The 13,066-nt window shown below is 38.0% G+C and overlaps 1 protein-coding gene across 12 annotated transcripts in view; it reads right to left on the bottom strand.

Annotated features, from left to right (window-relative positions):
• The window catches only part of FAM135A (family with sequence similarity 135 member A), a 124,841-nt gene that overhangs the window by 2,152 nt on the left and 109,623 nt on the right, over positions 1 to 13,066 (bottom strand). For all 12 annotated transcript variants that reach the window (XM_021714257.1, XM_021714261.1, XM_021714263.1 and 9 more), the window contains 4 exons: positions 12,601 to 12,698; positions 11,037 to 11,188; positions 9,038 to 9,148; positions 1,082 to 1,195 (listed from right to left, as the gene is read on the bottom strand). In XM_021714257.1, coding sequence (XP_021569932.1) covers positions 1,082 to 1,195; positions 9,038 to 9,148; positions 11,037 to 11,188; positions 12,601 to 12,698 — 475 coding nt within the window. The remainder of the gene's footprint in view (positions 1 to 1,081; positions 1,196 to 9,037; positions 9,149 to 11,036; positions 11,189 to 12,600; positions 12,699 to 13,066) is intronic.

Below are 13,066 nucleotides of genomic sequence, written 5' to 3'. Positions count from 1 at the left end.
CCCTGTGGGTCTGAGAGAGTAGGTGTTAAGTTGCCCCAGAAGTGACAGGAAGGGAAGGTTATGCAGAAGCACCTTGGAGAACCTGGAGAGGAGTTGAAAGACTGAGATCACACACTTCATAAGAGACCTTTTGGCTCCCACCTCTCTAGGTTATCCTTGTCAGTCAAGTTGTATTTTTAGTTCCCTGCTGATTTTTAAGATGTTTACATGGGAAGAAATCTACATGTCTGCCCTTCAGCTTTCTCAAGCCCCAGCAGCATGAGATGTCACTGGTAAAGCAGGACATTTGTCTAATTTCAGATCTTCTGGATTTTTCCCTTAGGAAGACTCTAACCTTTGCTAGAACAGAAGTTAAAGAAAAAGGTTATTATGATGTCACAAATATACACATCTGCTAAATGGAAAACCCACATGTGCTGGGCACCGTGCCAGGTACTGCCAATGCCAACATGCTTGAAAGAGGTCTTGCCATGAGGAGCTATCCACTGTCATGGTGTGGAAAGAGAAAGGAATAAGGGTTGGAAATCAGCCTAATTTCAAAAAAATGAATGGAAGCAATACTGAGAGGAAGGAGCCCAGATCCCTGCCCCAAGCCTTGGTTAAATAATACTGACTTTGGATAAGCCACTTAGCATCTCGGGGCCTCAGCCATAAAAAGAGCACACAGGACTCAAGTCTCCTTCTGGCTCCACATGGTTAAGATTTAAGTTTCTTTTGTTATTCACAAATAGCAAGGGAACAAATGAATTCAGTCTGTGCCCGAGTGTTGCTCAGCAGGACAGGTGACACACCTGTGACCATGCCATCAACACGTGGCCTCCAGAACACCGAGGTGTGGGCTGCTTTTGAGGCAGCAAGATGGAGGAGCATTTGTGATGAGAAGAGCAATGTCACTAGCAAAGACAGCTTGCGTGGGGGGAGAGACAGCACAAAAGGAAAATGGAGGAAGGAGCGTTTTTTCCCATGGATGGAAAAGGAAGTGAGAGGCGAGAAGATAGCACGAGGAGAAGTGGAAGGGCCTACAGCAGAGGGCAAGAGCTCAGCCAAGACTCTTCGTGAGATACCTTCACCCGTTCATTACCTGACTGCTTGTCCTTCAAGGCTGTCTTACACATCTCGATGCGGGCAGAGTGGTAAGGGACGTAGCGGTCCTGCAGAGAGCCCACCAGCACGACGTTCTTGAAATAATGGAGCCCTGGTGTGGAAGGAATATCAACACAATTGTTACCCAGATTAAAAAGCTTATTCTTATATTAAGTGACCAAAATTACGTTTATTTCCTCAGTAGTACTAAGCTTATGACTTTAAATACCCACTGAAGCCTTTCCCCGCATTTCTATACACTGTCGCTAAACACCTGCCTCACTGCAGTCTGAGCTGTTGTGAGTAGTGTACTGTACTGTACTGGGTGAGAGAGGCACTGCTGCTCGGTGGGGAAGAAGCTTAATCTGTCGTCAAAGCTTCCACAGAAAGTATTTCATGACATTTTCACCTTCCAAAGAAACAAAATTACACTCTGCCATAAAAACGTCCTGTATGAAATCATTTTAAGTTGACTTTTTGTTTTCATTTGCCCAGCGTTATTATTTCCCCCTTATCTCAGTATGATGTCAGGAGGATGTATGCTTTTACCTTTCAGTGATAATGGGTTTCATGATCCATCCACACACTTTTTCATATCTATTTTTATTTTTTAGTAGACGAGGTGAATTTAGAGGGACCTGGGATACTTTACTAACTCATTTAAGTACTGAAACCATTTGTTCTTGGCCTCTTTAGACCTGGTAATGTCCTAATTTTACTGTCTGGCTCAGACTAGTACAAGAATTATGTGATTATTAAATAAGATACAAATCAATACTGGCAATGTATTAGAACTGAAGTATGTAGTGTATGAAAATTTTGTCCTGGAATGTTCCAGAGTAAAAATTTGGTGCTGTCTACCCACTGAATACAGATTCTGAGAGATAGGTCAACTGTGGGGACTACTGTGGATCCTGAATGCAGGAGGCCTTTGTAGGCATTCCCTGTCTGTCTCCCCTGGAATTCAAGGATCTTAACTTGAGAAGAGTATAGACCCACACACGGTCAGGTGGGACTTCACATTGTCATGTGTGCTGCAATGAAGCCATCCTTCCTTTTTCCTAAGGAGATGACACTGGTTCTTTTGGGAGCAAAAACTTGAATGTATATAGTCCTAGGGATATAAGTGAAATAATCAAATGCCTAAAACAGAAATTAAATAATAGCACCCATGTTTAGAATAATATTTTAGAAAAATATTGAGAAAGTGACTTTTTACCCCTTCACTCTTGCATTTCATGAATTGACATCAATGTTTCACATCATTAGTACTACTTTGGGAATCATCTACATGCCCAAGAGTACAGGTCTTCAAATTGGTACATGCTTACCCCTGCAATACCCCCACAACTCTCCATGGTGTAGACAGGCAGAGATAGTTTTCAGAAAATTGATTTCCAGATCCAACCTCCATATGAGCTCTTTTCTAAAAATGACTTGCCTTCCTCTCACTATAAGATATTTTTCCAGTCTATTTCAGAACTTAAGGCATATGACCGTAGGGTATAAGAGTCTCTAAGAAGCCAAGTAAAATATAGTATGAAGTCTTTTTTTGACAAAAAGTTTGATTTGACTGATTGATTGACAATGAGAAATGGTTTGACCAAGTGGATTTTATGACGCACATTTCCACACACAGATTGAATGAGCTAAACCTGTAACTTCAACAGAATGACTTGAGACTTTATATTTTCATGAAAATATAATTAAAGCACATATGTCCTACTCAGTATGTCACAAAATATATCCTTTGCAACTATTTAAACTTACAGAGAATTGTTTTAGATGTCATCCTAAAATAATACCAGGGGGCACATACTTCTTCCTTCCCATTTCTCTGAGAATAAATAATATTTAAGAGAGAACTTCTGTACACCTTCTGCCTTCATTTTTGTGCCCTGAGAACTGTCCTTCTCTTGCCGGGACCAGCCTGCGCAGGGATATTTGTTCCATTTCCGCCTCTTAAGGACATGACTCTAGTGGCAGTCCCTTCTCTCTTGCATCATCAATTTTCTCTTTTCTATGGATCGCTCTTGTCAGTAGAAAAAACACTACACTTCCCATCTTTAAAAACCTCAAACAATGAACCGGTCCCTGGACCTTACACCTCTGCAATGACTAACCCATGTCTTGGTACTGCTTTATCGCAAAATTCTTCAAGAGTTCTCTATGTGCATGCTTGTTCTTCCTTCCTCCTATTCTCTGAGTGTGGAAGAAGTTGATTCCAGTCTTCATGGATGACTTTGAGAGGTTCTAGACTTCAGTGAAGGAAGTCATGCAGATATGGTGGAAAGAGCAAGAGAACTAGACTTAGAAGTGGAACCTGAAGATGTGACTGAAATTGCTGCAACCTCAGTATAATACTTTAGCAGATGAGGAGTTGCTTCTTTGGAAGAGCAAAAAATGGTTTCATTAGATGGAATCTACTCCTGGTGAAGATGCTGGGAACATTGTTGAAATGACAACAAAAGATTTAGAATATTACATAAAGTTGGTTGATAGAATAGCAGCAGGGTTTGAGAAGATGGACTCCAAATGAGATTAATTTTGAAAGATGTTCTCCTGCGGGTAAAATGGTATCAAACAGCATCGCATGCTACAGAGAAATCTTTCATGAAAGGGTCAAGCACAGTGGCAAACTTCACTGTTGCCTTACTTTAAGAAGTTGTCACAGCCTCCCCAGACTTCAGCAACCACCACCCTGATCAGTCAGCATCATCCACATCAAGGTAAGACATTACTCCACCAGCGAAAAGACTAGGACTCATCATTCACATATTTTTTTTTTTTTTAGCAATAAAGTATTTTTTAATTAAGGCACATACATCGTCTTTTTAGATATAATGCTATTATTGCACACTTACTAGACTATAGTATAGTACAAACGTATCTCCTATATGCACTGGGAAACCAAAAAATGTGTGTAACTTGCTTTATTGCAGTGGTCTGGAACCAAATCTGCAGTATTCCCAGGGTATCCCTGTATATTGTTTCAAACTCCTTTCTTGGTATACACGATTTTTAATTTTTACAGTATAACTGAGATTATAGCATACAATTTTGTGTCTTGCTTTTTTCACTTAATATTTTGGAGACAGTGTTTAATGTTTGCACAAATATATTTATCTTATTATTTTAACCACTACATGGAATTCCCATGATTGAATTTTATTTCTTTTATTTCCCCATTCCCTATATCTTCTATTTAACTACTAAGGGACATTTATGTCCATTCCATTTCAGAGTGGGTATAAAAAAAGCAAAACAAAACACAGCAATGAGCAGCCTTTATATAATTGTGTGAGATTTTTGCAGGAAAAATTCCTAAAGTCCATTCTTAAAATAGACATAGTGATTTTCACTTTATACTCCAAAAAGAACATATAATTTCTTCTTCTGCCATTGGCTTCTGTTGCGTCACATCGTTGTTGAACTGGATCTCACCTTTTAAATTTTACCAACTTAACAACCACACATGATTAACTTACTGTTCATATATGCATTTCCCTGATTACATGTAATGTTGAAAAGGATTCTATGCTTATTGGCCTCCGTATTTTTTCTTGCAACTGCCTTTTCTATCTGAAGGCTGCTTTTCTCTGCTAGGCTGTTATGATATGTGGTAGGACCATCGGAACACATCACACCGCCTGGCATGAACAAAATGGATTCACTCATGCACTCATGAATTAATGATGCATTTACATGATGATGTGAACATTACAACGCTTTCATAAACTCCTCACTGACCAAGATTTTAAAAAGCCTTATTTCTTTATTTGTAAGAACATTCTTTTTTCCAAATAAAATTATATTAAATACAATTTTCAGAATAGCTCTTTGCAGAGCTTCTGATGTGTATCTCAAAAAAAATGCCACTTGGGTGGCAATGGCCACTTCAGACGAGATCTTGAAGGAAGCGTCTGTCCCCCACTCAGGCAGCCCAGTGTGAGTTTGCAAAATCAATAAAGATTAGTCAGAGGATTTAGAATGTAACCTTTCTCTCAGATTCTGTGATGGTAAAATCAATAAAATAAATTCTGCCCCTAATATAAATACACTTTTTGTTATATTTCTAAATTGATTCCTAAGACACTACTGTATTTTTAAAAGTGCATTTTAAACTTCGTAACCAGTTTTTTAAAAATAGCTATTCAACAAAAATGTATTAATACTAATATTGTGCTTTCGCACAGAAGGTTTGCTTTTTACGTTAGCCAAGAACCAAGTGAGTGAACTAGACTACGGTCCTTTTTGAACCCTTCAGTTTCAACTCCTTAACTGGTGGTGTTGGCTGGCGAGGGTAGACATTCAATATTCAGTGTGACAGGCCTGTGTCACATGAGGCAGGGGTCACAGCAGTACCCACCTGAGTGAAGGCCATCATTCCAGTGTTTAAAACCTCCATCCCAGAACTCTCATATTCCAGAGTCACCCTCCAGAGAGAGCAGACACTTAGAGTGAAGTATGACAGGCTGGGGTCAGACGAGGCAAGAGCCATGGCAGCACCCTGCCTGAGATGCCAAAGTCTAAAGCCTCTATCCTGGGACCCTCATGTTCCAGGGTCATCTGCTTTGCACCCACCTTGCTTTTGCCTGCTCAAAGACTGCTTGGTTAACTAGCCTGTGACTGAGATGACGACATGGAAGTGGCTAATTCTTTGTTGAAAAGCTACCTCTATTCTGGAAAAGTGACAATATTTCCCCATTTATAGAATGAGATGGTTTAGAATGTTTAGACACATTTCTAAATATTTTAGTTACTTTTCAGGACTACCAAGAAAAAGATCAAAGAAAATCTTCCATATTATCAGGACTATACATAACATGATTTACATATGAACACCTTAATGGCCAATTTCATCTTTATAATCTTAGTCTTCCTGATACTTCTGACTACTCATTTATTCTAAACATTTTTTAAAATTAAAAACATTTTTTTATTTTTAGTTTTTGTAGAGTCGAGGTCAGGCTATGCTGGTCAGGCTGGTCTCAAACTCCTGGGCTCAAGCAATCCTCTCGCTTCCCAAAGTGCTAGGATTACAGGTGTGAGCCACCATGCCTAGCCTCTTTTAAATATTTCAGTGAGTTGTAATGCAATTCATATCGAGTCATTTTATGTTTATTATCTGGAATTGAATAAAGCAGTGGCTTTATTTATTTATTTATTTTTATTTTTTGAGTTGGAGTCTCACTCTGTCGCCCAGGCTGGAGTGCAGTGGCACACTCACGGCCACCCCAGCGTCGACCCACTGGGCTCTGGCAATCCTTCCACCTCAGCCTTCCAAGTAGCTGGAACTACAGGCACGCACTACTACACCTGGCTAATTTTTTGATTTATTGTAGAGACGTGGTCTCACCAAGTTGCCCGGGCTGGTCTCGAATCTGTGGGCTCAGGCAACTTACTCCCTTGGTCTCCCAAAGCGCTGGGATTACAGGCTGAGCCACTGAGCCTGGCCAAAGCAGTGGTTTAAACTAGTGATTTTTCACTCAGGAACACCTGGCTGTGTCCGAGGATATTTCTGGTCACCAGAGGTGGGGATAGGAGGGTGTGTGTTTCCTGGCATCTGGTGGGTGAGCGCTAGAGATGCTGATGACACCCTACACCCTGGCAACAAAGGATTACCCAGCCCAGAATGGCATCAGTGTAGAGGCCAAGAAAACTTTGTGCTTTTCTTTCTTTCTTTCTTTTTTAAGCAAGCAGGATTTATTGAGAAGACAGAAAAGTCTGTCAGCAGTGATGGTAAAAACTCTACATGATATATGTTTTTATTCCATGAGAGGCATATGCTAAATTTGGGTTTGTAGGCATCAAGTATACATTTCTGTACACTACAAGCAACTTACCACTGTTGTTTTGTATCCTTACAAACAAAATCATGAAACCCAACCTATAAGAGAACTTTTATTCCATAGATTCAAATAACAGACAATACATGTAATAACCATTTCCAAAGTCCTACTTCATATTAAGAACAAGATTTAAGGCACAATACTGAAAAAACTAAATAGGACTCAAAAGAAGTGCTATTTTAATAACTGTGTCTATTCATTGCCACAGTTTCTAGAGGTGGATGGAAGACATGGGTGAGAAGAATGAGGATAAAAGCAGATTTGAAAGGCTGGGCTCAAGCCGACAAGTTCAAGAAACTTCAGTCTCAGAACGACCAGTCACTGAACACATGTGCTATACTTACACCTTACTATACAATATTTGAACTATTTTTAGATACTGAAAATAATATTAAAAGAGCACTCACTGATGCATTTACTGATTCAATGGGTATTTGCCGAACACCTACAGGAAGAACTATCCTAAGTACTGATGTATATGCAAGAAATGGGAAAGAGGTGTCACAACAGATGCTACTTGAAGAAAGGCAGACACAGAAGCGATTGGCCTGAGGACCACTGCGGTGAGTAAGGCAAAGCACTTTGGGGATCCAAAAGTAATACTGACAACCTCGACATGGGGGCCAAGAAGTGAGGTTATCAAAGATGCCTCTGAGGTGTTTCAAACGTGTAATTCCGAGGAGAATTTCGGTAAAAGCAGGACAAAAGAAAAGGTAGCAGAGAAGGCTCAGCTTCAGACACATTCAGTATGATACGTGAGTTGAGATGGCTAGCAAGCACTTGAGGACTGAAATTCATTATAAACGCCAGTTCTCCAGATCTAAAATTTGGGGTATAAAAGTACATATGGGGTACTCTGGGTATAGAGGAGCATTAAATCAGATGGGGCACCAAAAGAGCTTTTGACAGCAGGTGGTGTCAGAGTTTAATTACAAAAGATGAAGGGAAATTTCTTTAACAAGATGAGGAATGGAGGATAGAAAAAGAGTGGTGGATACAAGGAGGCATAAAATACGTATGGTGGGACTAGAGCACAGGGTGTGTGTGGGGAAGAGGAGGATGCAAGGAAGTAAGAGGACCTATCCTGGGGCCCTCCCGTCTCCCCAACTCATCCTCACATCTCAGTGCATTTTCCCAGTATCCTTTAAAATCTCCACTGGAGGGAACCAGACTGCCTTCATCTTTATTCTCTTCAAAGTATGTGATCTATCCTTCCTTTTTTATAATGAATGAAAAATTTTGGGAGAACACAGTCGCATTCCTTTTTTTCCATACCATTAGTGGCTGTTCTATACCACAGTGGGATCGTTAAGAAGCTGCAAAGACACTGTATAGCCTGCAAAGTCAAAATATTTATGCTCTGTCCCTTTAAAGAAGCTTGCCAAACTGCTCAACAGCCAGGAGAGTTGGGAGAGGCATGGGCAGGGGAAATCTAGGTTTCCGAAGGAAGTGGAGATCACATTCTTTGAAGAAAATACAGATGAAGGCAGTCTGGTTCCCTCCAGTGGAGATTTTAAAGGCTACTGGGAAAATGCACTGAGATGTGTGAGGACGAGTTGGGGAGACGGGAGGGCCAGGGTAGGTCATCTGCAGAGAGGAGCCAGCTGTGGACTGCAGGGTGCAAATCTTGGACTACACACACAGGCTGGGGACTCTATTTAACAGTCAGCTCGTAAGAAATCAGTAGTGGAAACTATAGAGGGGATAACTACTGATAGTTAACTTTTTGACATTTCTCAGAAATGCCTGATAGCCAGAAGATAGGAAGGTGGAAAAACTTGTGACCCTGATAGAAAGAGCTGAGGAGGGAGGCAAGACAGGCAGAGCCCAGCTCAAACGCAGGGAAGAACACCCTGGTACTGAGTTACACATGCTAACACTCTGAAGACAGTGCCTAAGTAGCTCATGAAAGAGAAACACGATCCTGTGAGAAATGGAAGACATATTCTAGCCACTGTGCAGCAAGTTGCTACTATATCAAGAAACTAAGTAGAATGACACATTTTTAATTACCCGAAAGACATGGTGATAGCTTATTTGCTAAAGGTTTATTTTTAAAAGATTTCACATGGAGGTTTCCCATACTGTCACTACATACTTACCTGCTTTATTACTAAGTTTATATAGAAAAGTCTGGCGTGGGTCTGAATGATCTCGACATGTCAGTTGCAGAAGTGAACCTGACTTTTTCCATTTCTGCATAAACCAGAGACCTAGAGAGTCATATATAATATGTGAGTACAAATGGAAATATACACAAATGTATGCCAAGATTAGTAATTTTAACAAATATTTCATTTAAAAATGACATCTCCCAATTGGCATTTTTGTTGGCTAACAAAAATATATTTGTAAAGTATTTCCATGTATGATAATGAATATAAACACACATGCATGGGTTAACTAAGGGTTAATGGTGGCGGATGGAGGGCTTGCTATTTTTATCTTGTTCAGTAATGAAACAGACAATAGCATGAAGAAAAATTTGGGGAAATTGTACCTTTAGCTATATTTGTACTAATTATAAAGAAGCAAAGGGAGAAAAACTTCAAACACAGTAGTAAGTCAAATGCCCAGGCACTGGGTTTTCAGTCTACAGATAATTACAGTAAATTATAGTAAATTAATTATACAAGGACCAACTCTTAGAATGAAAAATGGCTTAATGTTTTCTAATGACAGCTGGATATAATTTAAATTTTATATTTAATTGTATTTCTTTATATTATTATTTACTTAAACAATATATTTAAATTATTTTATATTATAATTTACTTACTTATTTATTTATTTATTTATTTATTTTGAGTTGGAGTCTCACGCTGTTGCTCAGGCTGGAGGGCAGTGGCACACTCCCGGCCACCGCAGCCTCGACCTGCTGGGCTTCGGCGATCCTTCCGCCTCAGCCTTCCAAGTAGCTGAAACTACAGGTGTGCGCTACCACGCCCGGCTAATTTTTTGATTTATTGTACAGATGAGGTCTCGCCAAGTTGCCCAGGCGGGTCTCGAACCCGCGAGCTCAGGCAATCCACTCACCTCAGCCTCCCAAAGGCGCGGGATTACAGGCTGAGCCACCGAGCCTGGCTATTATTTATTTTAATAATATGTTTAAATGTCTCTTCCCCTTAAAATAACTAAGTGAAATCTCAATCATTCTAGAGCTGGTTTCCAAGACTAAGAAATAGTCATTTCCACTTACAAGGGAACAGAAAAAGAAAAGAGTGGAAAAAAATCTGATAGTTGGAAGCACATCTGGAAAAAAAGTTTAGTGAAGAAAGAAATTCTAAGTACCATATCCTGCTAATGTTAGGTTCTATTTTGTATTATTTACGGACTTCATTTTTCTCATATCCTCTTTCTGTAACTGTAAAAATCTAGAACTGGCTGTAGTTTAAAGTTACTAATTTGAAATGGGATACAGAGGAAAGTGGTATGGTCTGTTCATCAACAAAAGGAAGAGGAAAAAAAATAAGAGCCTTAGGAATCAAGGAAAAGAGACAAAATGAAATTTAATTTATTCTCACAATGGAACCAGTTGACTAAATTATAAACTATTTTTTAAAAATCTAAAGGAAAACCAAGCCCAAATTCAAATCAAGTACCAAATATATCTCGATGAGAATATACTAATCAAAATCAAGGCCTTAACTTTCATTTTAGCTTCTTTAGAAACTTTGAATTAATTTCTTAAAAATTATATTCTCATAAATATCCCTTAATTGTTACCAAACAAAAATCAAAGAATTACTATTCTATAAAAACATTTTATAGCTTTATAATATATTAAACATAGGTGTCTATACTAATGAAATTACAAAATAGCTTGTTTATAAGATGAACCTTACTAAAAATATTTGGAATTTAATACAAAAAGAAAAAAAATGCTCCTGTGACTTTTGACAAATACCATCTCAATATGAGAACAATCACTTTCTAAAATGACTTTTATCAACTTATTTCATGTGCATAACAAAAAACACATCTTTTGTTTCATGACATTCCAATTATATGACAAGTTGGCTCTAAATAAACACCACAAAACACTAAATCATATTTGCATTTTTTTCCTATGTCATACTATTTACACAAAAAACATTTTACCTGTATTCACAAGAGCACTGCTGTTGTAGAGTGTGCCAAGGTGAGGTCCAGAGAGAGACAGAAATGTATGAAGTTTGCTGAGGTAATATCTAAACCTTGGCCTTGTGAGGACTGAACGGATTATTAAATTGCCCAACGAATGTCCAATAAAGCTTTAAGAGAAAAAAGTCATTTCTCCCACAGTATTAGTTTTAAAAATAAAAATCAAAGCTGATACACAGATGTGAAATACCAATAATTTGAACATTTCTAACATGTTTTAAAATTATGGTTTGATACATTGACATGATATAACATATTTTGAAGAAAAAACGTGAGAATGTGATAGAAGATTCCCATTGTTATATAATTTAAATGTTTACTCTATAGAAACAAAATATTTTCCAGAAAAACTGGCACACACAGAAATTATATACTTGTTAAGTCATGATTTCAAATGAAATAATAGGACTGTACTTATAACAACTTGGAAAAATTATAAGTCTGTTTCTCTTATTCTCTGGTCTACACTTCAAAGACAGTTTACAACCAGGTTTTCGGAAACCAGTCGACTGACAATCTAATCTAAAAGAGTAAACACTTTGGTGGATGAATGATAAAACTGAAATAATATATTATTTTTCTCATCAAAAAATAATAAATGAATAAAAGGAATACAACATCACTGTAGAAAATTTAATAAGCAAAAAGTATATTAAGATCTGTAAGTCAAAAGAATAATTTGAACAGAAAAATAATCTTCTCCACCCCACAACAGACTTGCACCTCCTACTTCATTTTAAAAGAATTCTATTAAAAAAAATAACTTCAAGTAAAAACTGCTTCTCTTTTTCTTAGTCTCTATATGTCAAACTGCAAACAACCTCTACAGAAGCACACAGCATACAGGTGGCTTCCTCCTCTATCAAGCCAGGACATGAATGCCATCAGCTCATTCTTCCCTTTTGAAACAGAAAGATGAATTTTGCCCTTTTCTTTAGTTTCTACTGGACTAGCAGAAACAAAGACTCTCCTCTCCCCCATGCCTATCACAAAATCGAATTAAATATTATGACTTATTGGCTTAATCATCACCTCTTGCTTGTAAAAAACGGACTCACAAAGTATACAGTAGTCATAAATCATTTTTTTGTTGTATTTTTGTTTTTCGGTTTTATATATGTAATTCGCATAGCATATAACTCATCTACTTAAAGTGGACAGTTCTATTTTAAAAAAATACTCACAGTTGTAGATCTCACTATAATCAATTTTAGAACATTTTTACCACCTCAAAAAGCAATTCTACACCTTTAGTTATCTGTGCTCCCTAACGCTCCTGTCTCTAGGCAACATTCAGCTACCTTCGCTCTTGACAGATAAGCTTATTCTGGACATTTCATACAAATGCAATCAATAACCAATAATATAGTCTTTTCCTAAAATCTTTTAATTTTTTTACTTTACATTAACTAATTTGAGTTGTAATCACCTATATTTCAGAATAGAACATTATCACAAATTATTTGATTTTCCTATATTTCACATAAATGTAATATAAATTGCATAACATTATAGAAGTTACCTTATTTTTGAAACTGTTAAACTATATATCTGAATATATTGTATTATCTCATCCAAAAGGCGATCAGTCATGCTATCAAAATCAGCAAAAGTATCATTCTAAAAAAAAGCAAAACAGACACATTATATTCTGAAATACGTAAAATCAAATGAAAAACTACCTGAATATAAACATTACTTAAAATTTAGGTGTTGGAAATATGGTTAAGAGCAGTGTTTTTTATAGAAGTTAGGAACTGTAGTATTGATTATATTAAAATGAGCAAAAAGAGTTTCTAGGGAAAAAAGGCTCAATGTTCTTTTTTTTTTTCTTGAGTTGGAGTCTCACTCTGTCGCCCAGACTGGAGTGCAGTGGCCGCTCTCGGCCACCGCAGCCTCGACCTGCTGGGCTCCGGCGATCCTTCCGCCTCAGCCTTCCAAGTAGCCGGAATTACAGGCATGCGCTACCACGCCCGGCTGATTTTTTG

This window comes from Carlito syrichta, unplaced genomic scaffold (assembly GCF_000164805.1).
Source record: "Carlito syrichta isolate Samal-C Ts95f unplaced genomic scaffold, Tarsius_syrichta-2.0.1 Scaffold305546, whole genome shotgun sequence".
Taxonomy (NCBI): domain Eukaryota; kingdom Metazoa; phylum Chordata; class Mammalia; order Primates; family Tarsiidae; genus Carlito; species Carlito syrichta.
The sequence above is the reverse complement of the archived record's forward strand: the minus strand, read 5'-3'. Positions and strand labels throughout refer to the sequence as shown.